The sequence below is a fragment of the Hyaena hyaena genome, unplaced genomic scaffold (genome assembly GCF_003009895.1).
Source record: "Hyaena hyaena isolate Hyena2069 unplaced genomic scaffold, ASM300989v1 scaffold_192, whole genome shotgun sequence".
Taxonomy (NCBI): Eukaryota; Metazoa; Chordata; class Mammalia; order Carnivora; family Hyaenidae; genus Hyaena; species Hyaena hyaena.
In genome coordinates, this window is record NW_024080825.1 from 1924600 (window position 1) to 1951476 (window position 26877).

The window sequence follows — 26877 nt, forward strand, 5'->3', positions numbered from 1 at the left end:
CAATATGAAAACGATACGGCTGGACTAAAATAATGGTTTCAAATGGTGCTCACAGACCTTTAGGGATTCAGGGGCTGCTGGGCATTGCCCTCCCCTGCCCTCCGCTTCACCCATTGCCACTCGGCTTTCCATCTACACTGAAACAAGGCTTCTAGGACTCAGACCTGAGAATCACTGGCTCCACGAGCTTGCTTTCAACACGAACATCCCAGGATCCCCAAATGCGGCCTCCCTCGTGGCTACCTGGCTCCGCCGTTCTAGGCATTAGAGACGTGCCAGTCAGAAGTGATCAGCACGGAGGGAAAAGAGAATGGGGATGGCTAGCTGTCTGGTGTTCCTGTGGTGTGGTGGAAGGAACGCTGGCTCAGCGTTCCAAATCAAGTCTCAGTCTCCGCTCCCACCATCCACTAGCTGTGGGACTAGACTGGCACCTTTATCTCTCCCTGCCTCTCTGCCTTCTTATCCGTAAAATTGGCAAGGTGGCCCCCCTCCTGCCTTTCTCACAGGGTTACGATACAGATGAAGTAAGATAAAGGATTCCTTATGAAAGGATTGGAAGACACAAAGCAATGGAAAAACATTCCATGCTCATGGATTTGAAGAACAAATATTGTTAAAATGTTAATATTACCCAAAGCAATCTATACATTCAATGCAATTCCTATCAAAATAACACCAGCATTCTTCACAGAGCTAGAAAAAACAATCCTAAAATTTGTATGGAATCAGAAATGACCCCAAATAGCCAGAGTAATGTTGAAAAAGAAAACCAAAGCTGGAGGCATCACAATTCTGGACTGCAAGATGTACACTATTCTTGATGAATAGTGTAATCATCAAGACAGTATGGTACTGGCACAAAAACAGACACATGGATCAATGGAATAGAAAAGAGAATCCAGAATTAGATGCACAAATGTATGGCCAACTAATCTTCAGCGAAGCAGGAAAGAATATCCAACGGAAAAAAGATAGTCTTTTAGCAAATGGTGTTGGGAAAACTGGACAGTGACATGCAGAAGAATGAACCTGGACCACTTTCTTAGACTATACACAAAAATAAATTCAAAAAGGATGAAAGACCTAAACATAAAACAGGAAGCCATCAAAATCCTAGAGAAGAAAACAGCCAACAACCTCTTTGACTTTGGCCACAGGAACTTACTAGACACGTCTCCTGAGGCAAAGGAAACAAAAGCAAAAATGAACTATGAAACCTCATCAAGATAAAAAGCTTCTGCACAGTGAAGGAAGCAATCAACACAACTAGAAGGCAACCGACGGAATGGGAGAAGATATGTGCAAATGGCATATCGGATAAAGGGTTAGTATCCAAAATCTATAAAGAACTTACCAAACTCAACACCCAAAAAACAATCAATCCAGTGAATAAATGGACAAAAGCCATGAACATCAGCAAAAGAAGACATCCAGAGGGCTAACAGACACATGAAAAGATCACTCATCATCAGGGTAATACAAATCAAAACCACAATGAGAAACCACTTCACACCTGTCAGAGGCTAACATTAACAACTCGGGCAACAACAGATGTTGGCAAGGATGCGGAGAAAGGTGAACCCTTTTGCACTGCTGGCGGGAAGGCAAACTGGTGCAGCCACTCTGGAAAACAGTATGCAGATTCCTCAAAAAATTAAAAATAGAACTACCCTACAACGCAACAATTGCACTACCAGGCATTTATCCAAGGGATACAAAATGCTGATTCGAGGGGCACATGCACCCCGATGTTTTGGGTAGTACCATTGACCAAATTATGGAAAGAGTCCAAATGTCCATCAACCGACGAATGGATAAATATGATGTGGTATATACATATATATACATATATACGTATATATATATATGCAATGGAATATTACTAGGCAATCAAAAATAATGAAATCTTGCCATTTGCAACAATGTGGATGGAACTAGAAATGTATTATGCTAAGCAAAATAAGTCAGTCAGAGAAAGATAAATGTATGATTTCACTTATATGTGGAGTTTAAGAAACAAAACAGATGAAGACAGGGGAAGGGAAGGAAAAATAAGATAAAAACGAGGCAAACCATAGAGATTCTTAAATACAGAGAACAAACTGAGGGTTGCTGGAGGGGAGGTGGATGGGGGGATGGGTTAAATGGGTGATGGGCATTAAGGCAGGCACTTGTTGGGAGGCTCCGGGGTGGCTCAGTTGGTTGGGCGTCTGACTTTGGCTCAGGTCATGATCTCATAGCTCACGAGTTCGAGTTCCACATCAGGCTCTGTGCTGACAGCTCAGAGCCTAGAACCTGCTTTGGATTCTGTGTCTCCCTCTCTCTTTGCCTCTCCCCCACTTGCACTCTGTCTCTCTCTCTCTCCCTCTCGCCCTCTTTCAAAAACAAACAAACAAACAAACAAAAAAAGGATGGCACTTGTTGGGATGAGCACTAGGTGTTACAGGTAAGTGATGAATTGCTAAATTCTACTCCTGAAACCATTATTATACTATATGTTAACTAACTTGGATTCATTTTATTTTAATGCTTATTTATTTCTGAGAGAGAGAGACACATAGAGCATAAGCAGGGGACGGGCAGAGAGAGAAGGAGACAGCATCCGAAGCAGGCTCTAAGCTCTGAATTGTCAGCACAGAGCCCAATGTAGGGCTCGAACTGATGAACCATGAGATCATGACCCCAGCTGAAGTCGGATGCTTAACTGACTGAGCCACCCAGGCACTCAGTAACTTGGATTTAAATAAAAATTTAAAAACAGTATACAAAACTTGTGGAAAAAGTGTTTTAATCACCAAGAAATGCACATTAAAACAATAATAAAATACCTTATTTTACTTAAAAAAAAAAAAAAAAGAAACCCATCTTTAAGAGAAGCTGATAATCAGGTTCTCAAACATCAGGGTCCCCAAAGTCCTGTTTCCTGAGAGGCTTGAGGGAACTCCCACGGGGGGGATGGGGAGCTTAGACGAAGAGCCAGTTCTGGTGGGGGTCACTGGGATCGCAGGAGGCCATGGCTGGCTTTTTGTCCTTAGACGTCAAGCAGGTACCAGATCCTGAGTTCCTGATTAACTGGTCCTAAAAGATGACACAGTAGAAGGTCAATCTGGGCCTCAGATCTCTAATGGTGCTACTGGGGGGGGGGGGGGGGGGAGGGAGTTAGATAGGGGATGACAAATAAAAAGCAAGAGAAATGCAACAGGGCCCAAAGAGGACATTTCCAAATTTCTTTCTTCAGCTGCCAGATACCCTGTTGGGGGATGCATTCCTGACTTTCCACCTGTATCCAGTGTCAATTGCCCCTCCTGGCTTCAGCCTGAGCGGCTGGACGAGAGGAAGGCAGGCCCGTGGGGCTAACGCTTTCGGGAACCCTTCCTCTGGACGGCCAGGCTCAGAGGCCTGTGCCCGAGCTGCGTACCCCCACTTCCTGCCTTTGATCATATTTAGACTCTTCTCTTCCCTGTAGGCCCAGAGTTGGGCTCCTTTTCCCCTAAGCCAGGGGGAGGGCAGGGTGTGGAGGCTCACTGGTGGTGCTAGTTTGGGACGAGTATTGTAGAAATTACATTCAATACCCTGAGGCAGTATGTGTGCTAGAAAGAACGGTGCTCTTAAGTCAGAATGATCTTGGTCTGAGTCCCAGGCCATTGACTAGTGACGGCGCTCGGGCCAGACACATGCGGGCAACACCTCCTCGGGACGGGCCTCTGAAAGATTAACCACACCCGGTGTGCGAACCCGGCACACAGAGGCCAGGCAGGAACCTTAAGTGCCTTCACCTTCATCTAGTTGGGTTCAGCCTGAAAATACTGGAGCCACGACAGAGATGGCCACGGACTGTTAACTCCTAATCCCTGCTCTGTATCAGCCAGAACTAAGACTTCCCCAGACGTTACCGAGGCCCCGAGGCCCCCGCCTGTGACCAAGCCCACTTTCTCCGTGCTCTCTCCATCGTTCTGATCCACCACACGGTAGCTCAGGCACAAGATGCAGAAAACGAGGAGGGAGGGGGGCAGTCGTGGCTCCAGGTTATGGATGAGCCTTCTGGGGCTGCTGACTCACCTGGGTCAATTCCCATTCCTCATCCTTGGGGACTTGGCTGTTTTTGCCAGTGAAGTGACAGCTCCGCAGGCCGAGAGTGAGGCCGCTGGCGTGTAGACACAGCTGCTTTGCGATGTTATGGCGAAGGTCCCTCTGGGTTGTGTACTCAAAGTACTAGAGGTCAGGACAGAGAGGGAGGACAGTTTGCCCACTACCTTGCAGGGCCAACCCCCCTAAGATTCCGACCATAGATGACCTTCTAGGGAAGCGTGTGACCGGGTGCCAAGACTGCCCTAATTCCCGCACCGCCTTCAGAACTTTGACCATACCGAGGTTTTACCGGAATAATCGTTGCTTAAGATTTTTTCTTTAAAATCATTAAAAATTTAACTTAGCTCCATTTTATGCATTACCTGTGAAATCATGTGCTTGATAACGCTAGTTGCTTTGCTTAAAACTAAAAAAAAAAGAAAAACGTTTGCCCATGTACCATCTAAAATCATCAGCAGGCCAGTGGTACAGGAAATGGCTTTAGAATGACTTTGTTTGGATTGCATAGGTTGGCAGTGTGTTCAATGTCCCTTTCCTTGCTTTGGCTCTGTTTCAAGTGCCTCCTACTTACCAAACACTGAGGGACTGGGGCGGGGACTGAGGACTAGATGTTCCTCAGGGAAGAACTGGGCACTGGAAAGCGTGGGTACATTTCCAGGATGCCAGGTAACTGTGACAGGTCAGTAGAGATGGCTGCTTTGGGGGTCACTGCTGGGTGACAGAATCAGAATGGCAGCTTCTGGGCAGGGGAGGCTCTGAAGCTGAGTGTGGGTGAGCGAGTGCTCAGAAAGTCTCCACAGTTACTCTCAAACCTCACTCGGTAGCTGGCACCCTCCGGAAAGCCTTCCTGATTAACAATCGCCGCCTCCGACCCCCTCTCTAGCACCTATCACTGATGCCCAGTGCTCCCGGGTGTCCCTGCTTCGTCCTTCAGACCTTGTCTGTCTGTATCCTGTATTCCCCCTCAGACTGGGAGCCTTCTGAGGGCAGGGGTGCTATCTCTTCCTCTCCCTGGATCTCCCCGACCCCAGTCCTCGGGAAAGGACTATTCTGAGTGGAGAAAGGAGCCCGTGAAGAGAGGAGCTGATCAAGAAGCAGGCTTCTCCTGGGCCTGCCCCATGAGGGGCGGCTGCGTACCTGGTTGCCACCAAGGCCGTGGCAGGCGTACATGATGAGGGGTTTCCCCCCATGGTTGTTCTCGCCCACATCCAGGCACTGATCGACGCCAAGGTTCCTGATCTGCAGAACGGTGAGCAGAGAGGGGAGCCGGGAGGACACAGTTAGGCAGCTTTTGGTTTGTGGTGTGGGGTTCCACTGGAATACACTGGCGGGGCTGGATTTCCCCTCTGTGATTTTTTCTCCTCTGCTCATTAACCCAGATGCCTGGAGTTAAGAGTAAAGTGAGGTGCTTCGCCTAGAGGCGGGGCACAGGCAGGCGGGGCAACCTCCCAGGCTGCCGGCTCCCTCGGAGAAGCCCTCGGCCCGTGGGAATTTCCTTATGAGTGATGGTTCTCGAAGTGTGTTCCCCAGGCCGTCGGCATCACCTGAGGACTTGTTAGAAATGCGAATTCTCAGGCCCCGTTCCAGTCCTACTGAATCTGCATTCTGTGTTTTGCTTTATTTTTTTAGTATTTTTTAAAACTTTATTTGAGAGGGAAAGAGGGGAACAGAGGGAGGGAGAGAGTGGGAGAGAATCCCAAGCAGGCTTCATGCTCAGAGTAGAGCCTGATGCAGGGCTCGATCCCCCAACCCTGGGGTCATAACGTGAGCCAAAATCAAGAGTCATGCTCAACTGACTAAGCCACACAGGTGTCCCAGCAATCCATGTTTTAACCTGCCTTCCAGGTGATTCCATTGCAGGTGAATGTTTGAGAACCACTGCTTATGGGCTGTTTCCCCCTTGCAAGGTTTGAGCTATCTCTAGAAGCCCAAAGTGGCCTTCCAGTACTCCTTTGGATAAAGGAGTGTAGAAAGTAAAAATCAATTCTTGTTTGCTGTCCATCTGCGGGGTCAGTGGTCTTGGACCACTCCTGGGGCTTCTGTGATGATGGCTGGGCAGGCTGGTTTTTAAGATTTACAGCTCCGTAGGGGCACCTGGGTGGCTTAGTCGGTTGGGCGTCCGACTTTCGCTTGGGTCATGATCTCGCGGTTCGTGGGTTCGAGCCCCGCGTCGGGCTCTGTGCTGACTGCCAGCTCAGAGCCTGGAGCCTGTTTCAGTCTGTGACTCCCTCTCTCTCTGACCCTCCCCTGCTCACGCTGTCTCTCTCTCTCTCTCTCTCCTAGAAATAAATGAAACATTCAAAAAAAAAAAAAAAAAAAGACTTACAGCTCCGTAGAAGGTGGGCGTCAGGTCGGGAACAAACATCTCTGGGTAGATGTTGTGCAGGAACCAGGAAAAGTTGCGACAGTGTAGTCGTTCCTTTAGCTGCAGTCGTTCCGAAATGTCACCGAAGGATTTCTGTCAACCAAGCCAACCCCCAAAGGGTGAGTACCACCAGCCTTGACCTTCTGGTATGGTCGAAGTAACCAAGAGTTTCTGGGGCCACTTTCTCCCAGAATGGGTCTCCTGCTCATGCCTGCTCAGACCCTGTTGGGGTTACCGGCTTAGCCCCACATCGAACCCCAAGCCCACTGTCTTGGCTTTGGGATGCCCACCCATAGCTCCCTTCCTCCTGCATCTCCTGACGTTCCTGTCAGTTTTCTCCCAGAGCTCAATTCCGAGCCTCTCAGAGCAAAGCCCTTCTTAAGATGCTAGGGCTCTGGAGGCGGGGCCAACAAAAGCTCCTCCTATTCACTAGCCTTCAAAATCTGGCATCTCTGGGCTTTAGCTCACAGGGTCTGGGGGGTAAAGGGAGGCACCAGATGGTAGCGATGGGTGGGCTTCTACCATTCAGCCCTTGACTGGGGTCTAGGATTGCATACTTCTCTTCACCCAATCACCTCCGGAGCACCATTTCCTCTCACCTCTTGAGCCATCTTTGCTGCCTGCAGATTTCTCCGGTAGAAGATCTCCTTGTAGCCATCCATCCACACCTCAGCCAGGCGCACCTGGTTGCGAGCAATGACGCCGACGCCCTTGGGGAAGGTGTGAGGGCTCTTGGTGCGGAACACGTGACCTACCACAGAGCAGGGGATGATCTCCATTTGGCCCCCGCACTGCCACACCTGCCACAAGAGGACACAAGATAGGGCCTTCAGGGGGGATGGCGGGTCACCGTCCCCCTAAGCAGCTCTGTTGTCTTCCCAGGGCACTAGGGTCCCAGGTTTAAGAACTCAGGGCAATGCTGCTCTCTCCTAGGAAAAAAAAAGGACACTGACCGGGACCCTTCCTAGGCCATGACTGTGCAATCCCTAGCTTGATGGTGTCAGTTCAACTCCGATTTAAGCAAGTGGAAGTTTGTGGGGTCCCGAGGGCTGTCAGGGCCCACTTCAGAGAAAGGACAGTTGGCTAACTTTGTGTCTGTATACCTACTCTAAGCTCTAGGCACTTGGCGTGTTGACCTGGGAATGTGGAGTTTATCAGCTTACCCAGGTGTTACTGGAAACTCAAGCTCCCTCAAATCAAGAGACCTGTGGCCCAAACAGAGCATTGGCGCATCAATCATAGCAAGGATAGTCATCTTTTTTAGGTTTTGTATTAGTAGGTATGTCGTTATTTGTCTTAGTACTGCAGGGACAGAGATACATGACCATGGTCATAGTAACACAGGCATTAGTGATGTGCTTAATCTGTGCCAGGCACGGCGAGAAGTCACTTCATGAACGAGCTCATCTACTTGCTAATTACCTCTCCCCCAGCGCGGGGGTCTGTGTGGATTTCATGAAGAGGAAATTCTTCCTTCCTAACCTAATCCTGAGTTGCCTTATTCCTGGAACCCCTCAAGAGTTCTGGAGTCTGCCAGAGTTTTGGCCACCATCTTCAGTAATACAGAGCTTGCTGAGCAGAGGGTAGGAAACTTCCAAGGCTACCAGGGCCTGTGCCCTCTAACCTGGAAAGGGAAACCCAACTATTCTTGAGAAAGAACAGTGATTGCTGACTGATCTGTTCCACCTTCACCCTAACGCTTGTCCACAGACCTCACGAAAGATGTCACCAGTCCTCAGGTGCCCCTTTACCACTGGTATCCCTTCCCTCTGAGGAAGTCTGCCCAGTAATTTGATCCACGTGTCCAGTCTGATTCCCAAAGTCCTACTGCCACGGACGGGGATCGGGGGAACAGAGGAAAGGGGACGGACACCAGGACAGGAAACGACCACCCTTTTCAGTCCACCTCCAGATGTGATATCCCTGAGGCTGCCGCTGCCTGAGAGACAGGGCCTCAGGCTGTCCCCCGGGACACCGTGGCTCCCCCACGAAGCCCTCTTCACTCTCACCCGGAAGGACATTTCCACGTTCTCCCCTCCCCAGATCTCCATCTGATTATCATAGGTACCGATGTGCTCAAAGTAGGACTTGGAGATGGAGAAGAGTCCGCCAGCAAACGTCGGGGACCTGGGGAGACAGAGGGAGAAGCTTTTTTTTGGGGGGATGATACATAGAAGCCTGGGATGGAAAGCTGAGGACCCAGTGCTAGCTAAAGCCCAGCCACTCCCCACCTCCCTTCTTCCTTCCTGGGATGTACAGCCCCTCTTCCATGGACTTATTCCTTCAGCAAGTGTTTATAGAGCTTTATTGTGTTCTCTCCACCTTCCGGGACCAGGTCAAGGAGAGATGTAACTGTCACCACTCTCTTCTGAAAAGCACTCACTCGTTCGTTCAAGGTAGGATCTATTACACACCGGCCACCAGGGCCCATGTGCACATAGTCACGTAGTCTAGAAAGCTCTCGTTGTCTGAGAGCTCAGTTGAGCAGCAGACGGTAGAGGCACCATTGTTTACTTTTGGGCAGCAAAGTTCCTAGAGCATAGTAGTTACTCAGTTATCAGAGGCTGTGTGAAACTGTCTTTGGAAACAGGATTCAAACCATGAACGAACGAACATTATGACCTGGATGGACCCTCTTCTGTTTCAGAATCCCTGGTCCTTTTTAGGGATTAGAAAGGCACAATGTTAGTAGGGCCTAGTCCCTCTGCAAAGACACTTTAGCTTTGAGGAAAGCTGCCAGCCGCCTTGAACAAAGGAATCCGATAACAGGTGCTCCTGGAAACAGAGTGGGAAGCGAGGCAAAATTAAGCTCAATTTGGACTAACGGGAGCATTTGGAGATTCCAAGGAGCCTCTGGCTTTCAGACAAAGGCAGGGAGGTACAGATCCACTGTAGTGGAAATGCGCAAAAACGTCCCATTTCTAGACTTCAGATACCACGTTGCTCATAAGAGAGGCTGGGCTACGGGTTGAAGGCAGGGTCGGAGCCTGAGGAAGACAAGGGCAGGAGTCTATATATAATCATTAGCTGTTGGCATCTGCCCCCTGGCCAGGCTGGCTTGGATAGGGCTTTGCTGCCCTCAGTGGGTGGCCTCATGTGCTACAATCCAGCAGAGAGATACTGGAACCTTCTCTATAAACCCAGAACCCATCAAAGTGCTTTACACACAGCAGGGGCTCAGTGCTCACTGGACTGACTGGTCAAGGAGCCTGACCTTAGGTTACCCTACGGATGCTCTTGTCACCTTAAAAGTAAGGAGTTGGCTCCCAGTGCCACTTTCTGGAAGGAATTTCAGTCAGGAGACTGTCATGCTCAGGCAGGCCTTCCGTCACTGGCTCTGGCCTCTCCCGGGCATCCTAAGCCACCCCAAGTAAGGCCTGGAAAGCCTCAGAAAGCCCTGAGACTCCAGATGAGCACTTTGGAGCTAACTTGCTTCTTCTTGAGGGTCTCCCTGACTGGAACCTACTTTAAAAATAGCTAATTAAAATAAAATAAACATGTGGTCTCTAGCAACACCAAAAGGCAATCTGGAGAGGGAAGGACAGGGCTGGTGAAGGAGGGGCAGACCCTTTTAAACATCCACCCTATGGGTCAGGGGTGGGCAAACGATGGCCTACGGGCCAAAGCTGGCCTGGCTTCATAAGACTCTGGGAAAAGAAAGATTTCTTAACATTTTTAAATGGTGTTTAACAAAAGCAAGCAAACAAACAAACAAAAAACAAGCCAACTGAGAATAAAGTGCAACAGACTGTATGTAGCTGGAAAATCCTAAACTATATGCCATCTGACCCTTTACCGAGAAAGTTCAGGGCAACTGTACCACACTGCAGAACACCTGTCTGTTTTCTTTTAATATGTTTTCAGTCTTTTCAAAGGTGGTGACCCCCACTGTTGTTTAACATAGTGCTGGAAGTCCTAGCATCAGCCATCAGACAACTAAAGGAAATAAAAGGCATCAGAATTGGCAAAGAGGAAGTCAAACTTTCACTCTTCGCAGATGACATGATACTCTACATCGAAAACCCGACAGCCTCCACCAGAAGCCTAATAGAACTGATCCAAGAATTCAGCCAAGTTGCAGGGTACAAAATCAACGTACAGAAATCGGTTGCATTTTTATACACCAACAATGAAGCAACAGAAAGAGAAATCAAGAAACTGATCCCATTCACAATTGCACAAAAAACCATAAAATACCTTGGAATAAACCTAACCAAGGATACAAGAGATCTGTATGATGAAAACTATAGAAAACTTATGAAGGAAATTGAAGAAGACACAAAGAAATGGAAAAACATTCCATGCTCATGGATAGGAAGAATAAATATAGTTAAGATGTCATTACTACCTAAAGCACTCTACACATTCAATGCAATTCCAATCAAAGTTGCACCAGCATACTTCTCAAAACTAGAACAAACTATCCAAAAATGTGTATGGAACCACAAAAGACCCCGAATAGCCAAAGTAATACTGAAAAATAAAACCAAAACGGGAGGTATCACCATCCCAGACTTTAGCCTCTACTACAAAGCTGTCATCATCAAGACAGTATGTTACTGGCACAAAAACAGACACATAGACCAATGGAACAGAATTGAGAACTCAGAAGTGGACCCAAAAGTATACAGCCAACTGATCTTTGACAAAGCAGGAAAGAATATCCAATGGAAAAAAGACAGCCTTTTTAACAGATGGTGTTGGGGGAATTGGACAGCAACATGCAGAAGAATGAAACTAGATCATTTTCTCACACCATGCACAAAAATAAACTCAAAATGGATAAAGGACCTGAACGTGAGACAGGAAACTATCAACACCCTAGAGGAGAAAGCAGGAAACAACCTCCTTGACCTCCACCGCAGCAACTTCTTACTTGACACATCCCCAAAAGCAAGGGAATCAAGAGCAAAAATAAATGATTGGGACCTCATCAAGATTAAAAGCTTCTGCACAGCCAAGGAAACAACCCAGAAAATTAATAGGCAGCCAACGGAATGGGAAAAGATAGTTGCAAATGACATATCAGATAAAGGGTTAATATCCAGAATCTATAAGGAACTCACCAAACTACACGCCTGAAAAACAAACAACCCAGTGAAAAAATGGGCAGAAGATATGAGCAGACACCTCTCCAAAGAGGACATCCAGATGGCCAACAGACACATGAAACGATGCTCAGCATCCCTCCTCATCAGGGAAATACAAATCAAAACCACACTGAGATACCACCTCACGCCAGTCAGAGTGGCTAAAATGAGCAAATCAGAGAACTCTAGATGCTGGCGAGGATGTGGAGAAACGGGCACCCTCCTGCACTGTTGGTGGGAATGTAAACTGGTACAGCCCCTCTGGAAAACAGTGTGGAGCTTCCTCAGGAAACTAACAATAGAACTCCCCTAGACCCAGCAATAGCACTGCTAGGAATTTACCCAAGGGATACAGAAATGCTGATGCATAGGAGCACATGTACCCCAATGTTCATAGCAGCACTCTCCACAATAGCTAAAACATGGAAAGAGCCTACGTGTCCATCAACAGATGAATGGATCAAGAAGATGTGGTTTAACTATACCATGGAATACTACATGGCAATGAGAAACAATGAAATCTGGCCATGTGTAGCAACATGGATGGACCTTGAGGGTGTTATGCTGAGCGAAATAAGTCAGGCGGAGAAGGACAAATGCCATATGTTTGCACGTATAGGAGGATTAGGAGGAACTTGACGGAGAAACAAGGGGGAGAAGAAGGGGGGAAATGGTGGGGGAAAGGGAGAGAGGCAAACCATGAGAGACTCTTGAATGCTGACAAAAACTGAGGACTGATGGATGTGGGGGGGAGGGGGGGATGGGCACTGGGTGTTATGTGGAAACTAATTTGACAATAAACTATTTGTCAAAGGTGGTGACCCATAAGGGCTATTCCACAAAGACCTGTACCTGCCAGCTCTCAGCACCTCTGCAGGCACCAGTCATGACCTTCCACGTGTGGGGAGGAATGAACAGAGGAACTAGAGAAAGCCCTTCGTGAGCACCTGGCTCACCATGAGGGGTGAGGAAGGGCAAGCGGTTATGGCGTGAGGCAGCGCGGTGCTGCGGTTAGGAGCACAGTCAGGGTGAGGCCGGCCAGGATGGCTTTCCCATGCCACCGGTTGCTAGCCACCTGATTTGAGGCTGACTGCTTGCTCATCACTGGGGGCCTGGGCTCTCACCCGTACAGCAGGCTGATCCTAGTACCCACCTCAGAGGGGATGAGGATTAAGGAAAAGATGTCAAGGGCTTCCTAGAGCACCTCGCAAACGCGGAGGTTAGGATGGCCCAGGCCCCTGGGGGCTGGCGTGGGGCTCAGCAGCCAGGGTCCTTACTTGATGGGGTAGGTCTCATCTTTGCGCCTCTGCTTCTCATGTGCGGGGAGAGCCTCCCAGCCAAAGGTCAGGCTCCAGTCAAAGTTGCCACGGCTGTGGACCCTGCCCCTCGGGACGGGCTTAGAGAACTCAAAAGTGTTCAGGTCAATGGTGACGATGTCCGGGCTCACCACCACTGTCTCGTCCTCGGCAATGCGAGCCAGGAGGGGCTCCAGCCAGCCGTGGAAGCACTCACCTGCAAGCCGGGACCGGGAGACAGCGGTCAGGGTCGCACCCACAGGCAAGCCCATGCCCCACGCCCACGGGCAGACTCGGGTGGACTGGAGAACCTTCCACACGCTCCCTAGTGTTAGAGAACGGGAGGCAAGCTCCACAGCTGGAGAAAGCATAGAGTGGTCTCCCGAGCCCCTCCTATCCAGCCCCCTCACCCAACCAAAAGGTAGAGGTAACTGAAGGGAAGGATGGAGGGCTCGGGGGAATAACACGGTCAACTCAAATGACCCAAAGCACAGGGAAGGCCCTGGATGGATGGCTTCATGGTTTCCACCTATCCACTGTGTGGGTTTCAGAAGGGGGTGCTCCTCTCCCAGAGGGACCGCACCTCCAGATTCAGCTCCGCTTGTGGAAGAGTAATCCCTTTCACTTGTCTAGCCCTCTGAGATCTTCAGGGAACTGCAGAGATTACGTTATTTGGACTTCGGAGTAGTAAATCTGCTGGTGAGTAAGGCTGACATCCTCATTCCCACTTTACAGATGAGGAAACGGAGGCAGTTAGCGGCAGAGCCAGAAGGCAAACCCAGGTGTCCTGACTCCGAGTCCAGAGCTTTCCCTAATACATATCACCGCTTCTAGGGAACAATTTCTTTCTAGACAATGGTGGGGAGATGTTTGGGTTTGGGGTGGGGGGGGACTTTATGGCTCCATGTGGCCCTATGGGAAAGCTCCATACAAACCCAGTTCCCTCTCTGAGGGGCTGAGCTCACAATGAGGTACAGAGCAAGCAAGAGGAGGGAGGGGGGGTCTGGGGCTCCAGAGCACACTGTCAGCAATTGTGGGGTCACCGTCATTTTAGGGCCGTGAGTGCCTGCTGATTAAACATTCTTGGGACCGGGACGCGGAGAGGGCACGAGAAGCGGAATCCCAAGCCACCTCCAGTCCCAGAACAGCAGGGGCCTCGGTGATGTCCCAGCCTGGCTCCAAGCTCGGTCTGCCAGGGGGTGGGGGAGGGGAACAGACCATCCCCAGGTCCCCCGGGTGCCAGGCTGGGCCCCTCGTACTCACAGTGGGCATCCAGGAAGGTGAGCACCTCCGCCTGCGCCACGCTGGCTCCCAGCAGTCGGGCAGTGATCAGGCCCTTTCGCTCCTCCTGCCGCACCACCCTCACGATCTGCAGCTTCTTTACGTACTGCTCCAGCTGTTCCTTTAGATACTCTGGAAGGGACAGCGGCATTGGTGGCTGCCCACGGTCGTGTAGCAAACCTAACCCCTGGTGAGCGCCAAGCTGGGTGCTTTCAGGCCCCCAGTAGGTCTGAACACCTACTGACCTAAGCAAGTCCAAGGGCGCCGAGGATGGGAGGGGGTGGAAGGAGGAAGTCCTGCGTGTGGCCAAGCAAACCCTGCTACCCCGAGCCCACCGTGCCAGGAGACTGTCTGCACCATGCCAATCCCGTGCCTGTTCACCTAGGAACCTTCTCTAACCTCCGAGCCGGGACCTCAGAGCTGTGGTTCTTTGGTCTCAAATCAAGTATAAACTTCCAACAGACTCCCAGCTGCCCCATGGTCTCTGCATCCTCTGAGCCACCATCCTTGGGAACCGTGGTCCAGCCTCCTTCCCACACCTAGGGGTTGTGGCAGTCATGTCTCAGTATTTACGACTCCCCGTCTCCCAGGTTCCTCTGTGTAGACACAAGTAGAGTACACCTGTGTTCATTTCTGGCTTGCTGGACCAGCAGCAAGAATCATACTCGAATCCTCTCTATTGCCTCCTCTGCATGGAGGAAACTTTAAGAAGATGAAAAGATACTGAGCAGCTTTTCAATCAAATTTAAAAAACAGGTACCATGGGCCAGCCCTGTGCTGGGCACAGTGGTGAGCCTGCCACCCGCGGAAGTGGTGATTCTAGGGCAGGTGACCTGCCGGAGGTAATGCAGGGCTGGGGGGGAGCCTGCAGTGGGGGCAGGCATCCTGGGGATTTGTGGAGAGGTGGGGAAAGCTTTGAAGGGAGGGAGGAGTGGCTCTGTTGAGAGTTTCAGCTCCTTCTGAGCGGGGGGCTCACTTCATGGCCCTGTTATTCATCTGAAATCCTCAGGGCTTTAAAAATAGCTCTATTCTGATGCAATCCACCCTGAGACATATTCCAAATATTACTTATGATTTATTAACTGCTATCCTGCAGTGGCCTACAGTTCCAGAAGAGGAGGTAGATGGCATATGTGACAGACAAGTGTGTCCTTTCTGTTTTGGGCTGTGGGATCAGCCCAGTGCTGAGGCCTCACTCAGTGATATACAAACTGTGGGGCCTGGAATCAATTTTGGGAGTGTGTGATTGATTTCTCTCTCTGTGTCACACACACACACACACACACACACACACACACACACACACACTATGCCCAAATACCTGAGCACCTACTATGTGCCAGTCATTGAACTAGGTGCACACATGTTGACTTTCTTACTTAATCTTTTCTACGAAGATTAAAATATTCTGAAATATGGAGTATTGTCCCTGATGTTTATAAGTCAAAATTAGCCTCATTTGGCAGCTTGAGTCACTCACCAAACACGTGCTGACACCCTGCCCAGGTGCCAGACATGATCCAGGGCAGGGGTGAGCCAGGTGTGGGTCTTGTCCTCAAGAAGCTCCTAGACTCATAATCCAAGTATAGCCCCAAGGGTTGGCTCTAACAGGAAGGAGGAGGGAGGAACCCCGAGGGGAGCCTCAGCTTCTCAGCGTGGATGATGTTTCCCCTAAGAACTTGCTTAACTGCTCAGAGGAAGTTCATGGTGGTGGAGATAACCCAAGGACAAAGCATCACAGGAAGTGGGTTTTGTGGTGAGAGACTGTGAAGTGCTGAGCTGTGAACCCCAGGGGGTGCTGAGCTCTAGAGCCCTCCTCCCACGCCTTCCTTCCAGTCTCAGGTGGACCTGAGGATTCTGAGCATCAGCCTCGCGCCCTTCTGGGCTGGGAGACAACTGCCCTCCTTCCTGTATTACCCTTGGACCCACTGGACACGTGCCCCAGAGATGAGTAGAGCAGAGCTGAAGGTGGAGACACAGGTGAGCCCATCCATACTCTCTTATGTCCCCCAGACATTACCCTCCTCCTAATTCAGGTTCAATACCCCACTACCCCAACCCAGCCCCATTCCTCATGGCTGGAGTCTATGAGACTCCTGTGACCTCTAACACACACGCCTTCCTCAGTCCCATGGTTTGAAAGACCATCTCTGCGCAGATGGCTCCTAGGTCTTTTTCTCCTGGCCTTGTCGTCTTCACTTGGGTGTCTAACAGAACCATGAACCTAACACGCCTGAAATGGAACTGCAGATTTCCTCCCAGCCTGCACCCCTCTAGTCTCCCCGTGTTAGTATATGGTAGCAGCATCTCTCCAGCTGCTTTAACCTAGGAGTCACACTGGACTCTTCCCTCTTCTCACCCACCAGTCAGTACATCAGTCAGTACTGCCAGTTCTCTCTCTCCACCCCCACTGTCACCCCAGCAGCGATGTCTTAGCTGGTCTCCTGGCCTCTACTCTATACCACTCTTTCTAGCCATTCTTCATATAACACCCGCAGTGAGCAGCAGCGTTATCTCTTCAAACTATTAACCAGATCATGTTACTACTGTGGTTTAAAATTGCACTTAAAGGGGTGCCTGGCTGGTTCAGTTGGTAAAGTGTGCAAACTCTTGTGAGTTTGAGCCCCATGTTGGGTGTAGCACTTACTTAAGAAAAAAAAATGCACTTAAAAACAAATCTAAACAGTATGGTGATTCCTCAAAAAATTAAACATAGACTTATACAAGATCTAGCAAAGGGTGGGTGAATCAATAAACAAATGTGGCATATATAAGCAATGAAACATTCAGCCTTTACAAGGAAGGAAATTCTACTATAATCAATTGACATTTACTCCAGGGATGCAAGGATGGTTCAATATATGCAGATCAATCAACAAGATACACCACATTAACAAAACGATGGTTAAAAATCATACAATCATCTCAACAGATTCAGAAAAAGCATTTGACAAAATTTAATATCTACTCATGATAAAAATTCTCAGCAAAGTCAGAAGAGGGGCAATATACCCCAACACAATAAAGACCATATATGACAGACCCACAGCTGACATTACACTCCATGGTGAAAAGCTGAAAGCTTTTCCCCTAAGATCAGGAATAAGACAAAGATGTCCACTCTCACCACTTTTAGTCAACATAGTCCTGGAAATCCTAGCTGCAACAATTAGACAAGAAAAAGAAATACAAGACATCTAGATTGGTAAGAAAGAAGTAAAACTGTCACAATTTGCAGACATGATATTGCATACAGAAAACTCTAAAGACTTCACCAAAAATCTATTAGAACTGATAAAGGAATTCAGTCAAGTTGTGGGATACAAAATCAATATACAGAAATCTGTTCTGTTTCTATACACTAATAATGAAATAGCAGAAAGGAAAATTGAGAAGACAACCCCATTTAAAATTGCATCAAAGAGAACAAAATACCTAGGAATAAGTTTAATTTTTTTAATGTTTTATTTATTTCTGACAGAGAGATAGAGAGAGAGCGTGAGCAGGGGAGGGTCAGAGAGGGAGGGAGACACAGAGTCCGAGAGAGAGCGTGAGCAGGGGAGGGTCAGAGAGGGAGGGAGACACAGAGTCCGAAACAGGCTCCAGGCTCTGAGCTGTCAGCACAGAGCTCGATGTGGGGCTTGAACCCATGAACCGTGAGATCGTGACCTGAGCCAGTCGGACACCCAACCAACTGAGCCACCCAGGCGCTCTGGGACAAATTTAACAAAAGAGGTGAAAGATGTATATTCTGGAAACTATAAGACATTGTTGAAAGAAATCAAAGATGACACAAATAAATGAAAAGATATGCCATGCCTAGGGACTGGAAGAACTAATGTTGTTAAAATGTCCATACTACCCAGTGCAATCCTTATTAAAATACCAAAAGCATTTTTTTCACAGAACTAGAACATATAATTCTAAATTTTGCATGGGACCACAAAAGATCTCAGATAGTCAAACCAATATTGAAAAGTATAACAAAGACAGAGGTACCACAATTCTAGATTTCAAACTATACTGTAAGCTATAGTGTTCAAAGCACAAAAACAGACACATTGATCAATGAAACTGAATACAAAGCCCAGAAATAAGCCTGTGCTTATATGGTAAATCTATGACAAAGGAGGCAAAAATATACAATGCAGATAAAATAGTCTTTTCAATAAATGGTGTTGGGAAAGCTGGACAGCTACATGCAAAAGAATGAACCTGGATCACTTTCTTACACCATACACAAAAATAAAATCAAATGGAATAAAGAGCCAAATCTAAGACCTGAAACTATAAAACTCCTAAAAAAGGCATAGACAGTAATCTTTTGGGCATCAACTTTAGCAATATTTTTCTGGATATGTCTCCCCAGGCAAGGGAAACAAAAACAAAATAAACAATTGGGACTACATGAAACTACAAAGCTTTTGCAAAGAGAAGGAAACCATCAACAAAATAAAAAGGCAATCCACTGAAAGGGACAAGATATTTACAAATGATATATCCAATAAGGAGCTAGTATCCAAATATATAAAGAACTCCTACAACTCAACACCATAAAACCAAATAATCTGATTAAAAAGTGGGCAGAGATACCTACCTGGCAGGGGAGATACCATGATCAAAAAGTGGGTGGAGGACCTTAATAGACATTTTTTCCAAAGACAGGTGGCCAACAGACATATGAAAAGATACTTAACATCACTACTCATCAGGGAAATGCAAATCAAAACCACAATGAGACGTCACCTCACACCAGTCAGAATGGCTAGTATTAAAAAGACAAGAAATAAGTGTTGGTGAGGATGTAGAGAAAAGGGAGGCCTTGAACACTATTGGTGGGAACGTTCACTGGTGCAGCCACTCGGGAAAACAGTGTGGAGGTCCCTCAAAGAACTAAAAATAGAAGGACCAAATGATCCATTCTTTCTATTTCTGGGTATTTTTTTTTTTTAATGTTTTATTTATTTCTTGGAGAGAGAGAGAGAGAGACAGCGTGAGCAGGGGAGGGTCATAGAGAGAGGGAGTCACAGACTCTGAAACAGGCTCCAGGCTCTGAGCTGGCAGTCAGCACAGAGCCCGACGCGGGGCTCGAACCCACGAACCGCGAGATCATGACCTGAGCGAAAGTCGGCCGCTTAACCGACTAAGCCACCCAGGCGCCCCTCTACTTCTGGGTATTTACTTAAGGGAAACAAAAACACGAATGCACCATTATTTGCAGCATTATTTACCACAGTCAACATATGGAAGAAACCTAAATGTCCACTGATTGATAGATAAAGATGTGGAATATATACACGATGGAATATTGCTCAGCCATAAAAAATCATGAAATCCTCCATTCGTGATAACCCAGACAGACCTAGAGGGTATAATGCTAAGTGAAATAAGTCAATGATAGAGTGCTAAGTGAAGTAATGTCTGGTTTCACTCATAATGTGGAATCTAAAAAAAAAACAAAAAAAACCCAACAGTAATAAAAAGAGAAAGACTCATAGATAGAGAACAAACTAGTGGTTGCCAAAAGGGGAGAGGGGTGGAGGAATAAAGGAATAGGTCAAGAGGATTAAGAGGTATAAACTTTCAGTTATGAAACAAATAAGTCACGGAGATGAAATACAGCATAAGGACTAGAGTCAATAATATTGTAATAAATCTGTGTGGTGACAGATCGTAACTATGCTTATCATGGTGAGCATCTCATATGTAATTGTCAAGTCGCTATGTTATGCACCTGAAACTAACATAATACTGTATGTCAACTATACTACAATTAAAAATTTAATAAGGAAGGAAATCCTGACACATACTTAAACATGGATGAATCCTGAAGACATTATGCTAAGTGGAATAAGCCAGAAACAAAAGAACAAATAGTGAATAATTTCACTTACATGAGGTACTTAGTCAAATTCATAAAGATAGAAAAGTAGAATAAAGGTTGACAGGGGCTGGGGGGGAGGAGGGACGAGGGAGTCATTGTCTAATGGGTATAGAGTTTCAGTTTAGGAAGATGAGGGAGTTCTGGTGATGGATAGTGGTGACGGTCTCACAATAATATGAAGGTATTAAACGCCATTGAATGGAGGGGCCCCTGGGTGGCCCATTCAGTTAAGTGTCTGACTTCAGCTCAGGTCATGATCTCACGGTTCACAGGTTCGAGCCCTGCATAGGGCTCTGTGCTGACAGCTCAGAGCCTGGAGCCTGCTTCGGATTCTGTGTGTCCCTCTCTCTCTGCCCCTCCCCAACTTGCACTCTGTCTCTCTCTGTCAAAAATAAATAAATATCTTAAAAAATTTTTAAATGCCATTGAATGGCACACTTAAAAATGGTTAAGATAAATTTTATGTTATACATATGTTACCACACACATACAGATATACACATGCAAAATCCAAACACTGACCACAGTTTATAAAGGTCTCATGATTCAGAGTGGTAAGCTCACTTTGTACCATTGTTGTTTTTGTCTCCTTGCTCATTTCTCTTCAGCCATGCTTGTCATATTTCTGCCCTATTAACATACCTAGCCTCAGGGCCTTTCTACTGGCTGTTCCCTTTGCACGGGACCAGAGTAGCCTTTCCTGGCTACCTTGACTGAAAGAGCTCCCTAATTATTCACTCGCTCATCATCCTGCATCATTTTCCCCCCTCTAATTTCTTCATAGCACTTATCATCTGAATTATTTATTTTCTGTCTTCCCCATTAAAAAAAGTAAGCTCGGGGCGCCTGGATGGCTCAGTCGGTTGTGTCTGACTTCAGCTCAAGTCCATCGCATGGTTCGTGGGTTCAAATTCCACATCAGGCTCTACACTGACAGCACAGAGCCTGCTTCAGATCCTGTGTCTTCCTCTCTCTTTGCACCTCTCTCACTTGTTTGCGTGCATGCTCTCTCTCTCAAAAAAAAAAAAAAAAAAAAAAAGAATACAAGGTAAAGGGTGCCTGGGTGGTGGCTAAGTGGGTTATGTGGTAGACTCTTGGTCATGATCTCAGGGTTCAGGAGTTTGAGCCCCACATCAGGTTCTGTGCACATAGCACACAGCTTGCTTCAGGTCCTGTCTGCCTCTCTCTGCCCCTTCCCAACTCATGCTCTCTCCCATGAAAGTAAAGAAATGTTAACAAAATTTTTAAAATGAAAAAAATTAAAAGTAAGCTCTAAGAAGTAGAGACCCTGTCAACCTGTTCACTTTGCTGTACCCCCATGGCCTGGTGCAGGGTCTGGTGCCTGGTAGATAACTAAAAAAATACGTATTAAGCAAATCAGTGAATGCCCGCCTTTATTTACTGTTTTCTTTTTTTTTTTTATTAATGTTTTATTTATTTCTAGGAGAGAGAGAGAGACAGCGTGAGCCGGGGAGGGTCAGAGAGAGAGGGAGTGACAGACTCTGAAACAGGCTCCAGGCTCTGAGCTGGCAGGCAGCACAGAGACCGACGCGGGGCTCGAACACACGAACCGCGAGATCATGACCTGAGCGAAAGTTGGACGCTTAACCGACTAAGCCACCCAGGCGCCCCTATTTACTGTTTTCTTATGGGCTGTCGCCTTCTTCCTTGGCTTCTGAAAAATCTATAAAAGAACAAGAGAAAGCCTTTTGTGTAGGAAGGACTTCCTCACTAATTTTTCCTGTTTTGTTTGTTTTTATTCAGTGTTTCATGCCCATCTGTGTTTAATTCAGCCTTGAATCTAACTGCAACTGGGAGATTTTTCTGGATTAATCCACTTGGAAGGGTAAAAGGAGAAGTAAAAAAGTATGACGCCCTTTGGGAGCATCCTACAAGTCACAGGTCCAGATAGAACATGCGGACACAGGACTGCGCTTTCAAACCTAAACCAAGATTCATCGTCAGCCGCTTTCCATTTCCAGGTGGAAGGAGTAGACTGGCAGGTGAAATTTACATGTGGAAATAGAATTTCTTTGTGGGCAGAAACAGAAGAAAATATGGAAATGTAAACCTTCCCAGAAAACCCAGGACACAGAGTTACTATGGAGAGATCTTCTTACATTATCAAACAAGTACAGAGGTAGGAGATAAAGGTGATAAAGCAACTTCACCTGTTGAAATACACACTGGAAGTTGTAGTTCAACTAAAATCAGAGGCTTTGAAGAGTTTCTGACTTGTATTACTTAGGAATTTAGGAGGCCACGGGACGGCCTGCCACCCCAATTCTTTTTTTTTTTTTTAATGTTTATTTATTCTTGAGAGAGAGGGAGAAAGAGAGACAGAGCATGAATGGGAGAGAGGCAGAGTGAGAGAGGGACACAGAATCCGAAAGAGGTTCCAGGCTCCTAGCTGTCAGCACAGAGCCCGATGCGGGGCTCAAACTCATGAGCCGTGAGATCATGACCTGAGCTGAAGTCAGATGCTTAACTGAGCCACCCAGGCACCCCTGCCACTCCAATTCTGAGCAGCGAGGGGAGATGGAAGTGAAAGAAATCTTGGCTTAAACCGAAGTGCACCCCAAATGTTCCCCCCCCGCCCCCCACAGTGTTATTTCCTGACTTCAGGGCTGCCCTTCCCCAGCTTCCCTTCCTACAGCTTCCCTTCCTACAGCACCCCCTGCTGGCCAACGGCACCTCCTAACTCCTCTCTCGTGCTCTCTCGGTGAGCAACTTGCTCACTGAGGGTCCTGCTCACTTCCTGACTCTCTGGGTCCTAGATGTGTATGATTTCCTCCAATCCATCTAGCAAATTCCCACAGAAGTCTAGGTTCTCTCACCCTCAGCCTCCCCAAGGGGCAGGGCAGGGCTTTCAATACAGGGATGACCTGTTGGGGGCGTGGGGGCCTCAAGGGCCAGTTTTGAGAAGCCTGTGCAGCGTGCCAGACCAAGAGTGGACCTGGCCGCAGACCTGGCCCTGCAGAAATGAAATCTGTGCCTGCTTCGAACTCCAAAGTGGGAAAGAAAAAGTTCCCTAGCCTGCCCCAGGCCTCCCCCAACCCGCCCAGTATCAAATGCCTGTAGAGTCATGGTCATAAATCTGGGGCCAGGCACCTGGAGAGGAGGGCAGGAGAGCATGGACATTGTGTTTCAGCAGAGACACAGCCCTTGTTTGTGTGTGTGTAATGAGAGCCAGTTAATCTGATCCAACAGTCAAACGTGGGAAACTGTATCCTGTGGTGGACGGTGGAGATTTCTGACCACGGATCTGAGTTTCTTCCTTTCCTCCCCCATTGATCTGAACACTGGAAAGCAGGTCTAGTGTCCAAAAGCCCTCGGGGTGGGGCTGTTTATCATAGGGTCCACAAATTCCCTGGAATTACCTGCAAAAATGTGGGTGTGTGCACACTGAAGTAGCAATTGCACACTCTCCTAGGGAGGGGGCACAGCTTTGAACAGATTCTTGAAGAGGCCAGGATGCGGAAAAATAAGAATGACGGCTCTAGGTTTTTCAGGCAGGTGATTCTGAGATACTGGACCTGGCTCAGAGACACCCAAAGAGAATGGAAGCACGCATCCGGTGGCTGGCAACGGGTAGTCCCTTCAGAGGAGCCACAGGGGCTAATACAAAGTCCACCCTACCAGACACAGACTGCTGTGCCATTCATTCATTCATTCATTCATTCATTCATTCATTCAGAGAGCACAGGCGGTAGACAGACAGAGAATCTTAAGCAGGCTCCAAGCTCCACACCCAGCACAGAGCCTGATGCAGGGCTCAATTTCACAACCATGAGATCACGACCTGAGCCGAAATCAACAGTCAGACGCTCAACTGACCAAGCCACCCAGGTGCCCCTGCTGTGCTCTTTAGATGCCACCCATACCAGGCTGGCATTATGTCACTTGTCTTGCCTGGTCAGAAGGGTTGTCCTTTATGGACGCACAACATTCTGGGTGGCAAGGTGAAACAGTCTGGAACTTCCACCACATGTGAGTCAAGGTCAGCAGCTTCTGCAGGATGGGCAGCCCAGGACTGGGGGGAGAAGGGTTTCCTGTTCGAGAGGAAGCGCAGCTGATACGCCTGCTCTCGCGCCAACCATTCCATTGCTACGGAGATTCCTTGCAGGAATCTCCCAAGGTGCCCCTCCGGTCTCTGCTAAGCTCTCTGTTCCTCCCTTCTGGAAGACTGATCTCTAGCTCCTTGTCTACTAAACTGTACCACTGCATCCCTGAAACTGGTTCGGTCCTTGCTTTGTAAGTGCTGCTGCTAGGTGTCTGTTCCCCCTGGGGAAATGTGAACACCCTGACTCGTGGTGCTCACACTCAGTGCCTTCTTCCGCCTTCCATGACCCCATTTCAGTTTTTGGCATCAGCCCTACTCCAAGGCAGGAGGGAGACTCGGGAAGGTAAGGGGGTGGCGGCTCTACTGGAGTGGCCCCAGCGCATACACCTGGAAGAGTGGAATCAGTTCCTGTCCTTGAGAAGGGAGTGCGGGCCCTGGAGGCCAGGCTGGGAGAGCCAAAGACGCTGGTGTGCCACAGAAGGAGGGGGGAAGACGCCCAGTGCCACAGCCCCTGTCCTCTTCTGACGCGTCATCCCACTCTCCAGTGACCGTAAGAACTTCCTCCCCGGAGTTGGGGTCCTCTGCCTCCCTTCCTGACACTTCCTGTCCCCCGGAGCCACCACCCTTCTAAGACCAGGTCATTCTCCAGCCTAAACACCTTCAACGACTCCTCTTCTTTTCCCTAAATACTCTTAGCATGGCACAAATTTCAATTCAACATCTTTTACAGTGTCATTTCCTACAACAAACCTAAGCTTCGGCCACAGCAAACCTCTCAATTTTTCACAAACTCTGTCTATGCCATTTTCTCTTCTAGAAACACCCTTCAGTGCCTCTTCTCTCCCTAGACAGTCATGCTTGAGGGCCCAGCTTCAGTCTGGTCTCCGCTGTGGACCGCCCTCAGCATGCCATGCACAAATAACATCCGGCTATGTGCTCCCAGAGTGCACTGTTCCCATACAAAGAGTAAACCAAACGAATGCTCATGGAGCCCTTCCTCGATGCTAAGTACTCTTTGGCACCTACACTGTCTCATTTCTTCCCCGTCTCTGATACCTCGCCCAGCATGTAAGGGAGTCCGCTACCTTCATTTTCAGAAGAGGAAACTGAGGTTCAGAGAGGGGAAGTAACTTGCCCAAGGTCGCAGAGCTAGGAAGAGTCAGGGCTAGGATGTAAATTCCTGGGTGTCGACCCTCAAGTCCATGCTCTTTCACGTGTGTTGGGGGTGTGTTATGGGCAGTATACCGCCGTGACTGGTGTTATAAGAGGCTATCTGACCTATGGGGGCTGTTGGCCTGTCTCACGTTGTCATTCGCCGTTGCATCCCGTGCCTAGGTCAGCACCAGGCAGCGCGTTCTGTGGATGTGCGGAACGGCTTTGAAGGGTGCAAGTTTGGAGAGCAACCTCACCTCCCTCTTACCAACTATGGCAAAGACAGCTTCTGAGGCAGATTCTCCCCAGAGTAGAAGAGGGGTCTAGCAGGAAACAGAGGGGAAGGCCTATCCTCACCCTCTGCCCTGACTTCTTCCCACATTTCTGACTGGGGGTTGGGCTTCGCAGCTCTAAGGGAGTCTCCGAAGCCAGAACTACAAAGCTTTTGCAGCCTTCAGCTGAAGTGAGACCAAAGTCCAGGCTCTAGGGATAAGGTCTACCGGCCCCTGTCCCCTAGCGTCATCTCCCTGATCCCGGACTGCACAGTGAGCAGTGGGGCCAGGCAGCAAGCAGTGAGGCTGCCTGCTCCCTGGAGAGAACTTGCCCTCCTTCCCAGAGGACTAGGGGAGACACCAGCCCCCTTCCCAGGGCCCCCTCCGGCCTCACCGTCGGTGCTGGCATCATCCACCAGTATGACCTCCCTCAGCAAGATGGCGGGGCTGGTGTGTAGGACGCTGTACACCGTGCGCAGCAGCGTGGACCAGGCCTCATTGTGGAACACGATAATGACGCTGGTGGTGGGCAGCGGCGGGCAGCGGCGGAACTTCTGGTCGACACATCTGGACAGGCGGAGGTAGAGATACAGCTCTGCGGGTCCCTGGGAGCTCCAGGGCTGGGAGGGCTCTCTGTCCATAGGTTTCATAAGCATCTTTTGCTCTCTGTTGTGCTTGGGAATAGCTGTTCCCTGCTCCTAGCTTACTCTGATTTTCTACCGGCTCTGAGCCTCTGCACAGGTCCTAGCCAACCCACTCCAAAACCCATCTGCCCCACGGCTGGCTCCGTGCACCAGCTGCAATGCAGAGGGGCTCCCCTGCCCTCCCCCATCCGCTCTAGGACTTCCCAGGGCTGACTCTCTCTGCCTCAGTAATGTGCGTACTGCATATAGTGTAACCCAATCCAGAGGTCCCAGAGAGGAAGCCATAAAGCACAAATTTGACATCTGAGAAGAGTGAGGACCATTTCCAGACTCAAGGAAAGAGAAAAGATCCTCTCTTTACAGTTTATAGTTCTTCTCTAACCCATTTCCTCCTTAATTCCCTGTAATCGGAGCTACTATCACACATGGTTTCCTGTGGCCTCTTCTCCGCCTTCATCTACCCCGGCTGCGCCGGGCACGTGGCCACACTGATACCTTCTTGCCATTCCGCCTCGGGTGGGAGTGGGAATGTGTGAATCTGGATTTCAAGGAATCAGGTGGCCTGACAGCCTCTCTTATTCCCCTCTGCTGGTCAGAGATTTCTCAAGGACCCTCTAGAAAAGACTCCCCAACTTCCTCCGCTGGCTGCCCTCGTGCGCAGCGCCCCTCCCAGCTGACGAGCTCCTAATAACTCTTGAGTAGCTCTACCTTCTAGGACTATAGTATGGGTCCAAGTCTGAGG

The 26877-nt window shown here is 48.6% G+C and overlaps 1 protein-coding gene across 6 annotated transcripts in view; it reads right to left on the bottom strand.

Annotated features, from left to right (window-relative positions):
• Nucleotides 1-2771: 2771 nt before the first annotated feature.
• The window catches only part of GALNT6 (polypeptide N-acetylgalactosaminyltransferase 6), a 36863-nt gene continuing 12757 nt past the window's right edge, over nt 2772-26877 (bottom strand). For all 6 annotated transcript variants that reach the window (XM_039241468.1, XM_039241469.1, XM_039241471.1 and 3 more), the window contains 9 exons: nt 25886-26058; nt 14103-14252; nt 12822-13056; nt 8464-8581; nt 7054-7254; nt 6416-6547; nt 5227-5328; nt 4060-4212; nt 2772-3078 (listed from right to left, as the gene is read on the bottom strand). In XM_039241468.1, coding sequence (XP_039097399.1) covers nt 2965-3078; nt 4060-4212; nt 5227-5328; nt 6416-6547; nt 7054-7254; nt 8464-8581; nt 12822-13056; nt 14103-14252; nt 25886-26058 — 1378 coding nt within the window. In that variant the 3' untranslated portion in view covers nt 2772-2964. The remainder of the gene's footprint in view (nt 3079-4059; nt 4213-5226; nt 5329-6415; nt 6548-7053; nt 7255-8463; nt 8582-12821; nt 13057-14102; nt 14253-25885; nt 26059-26877) is intronic.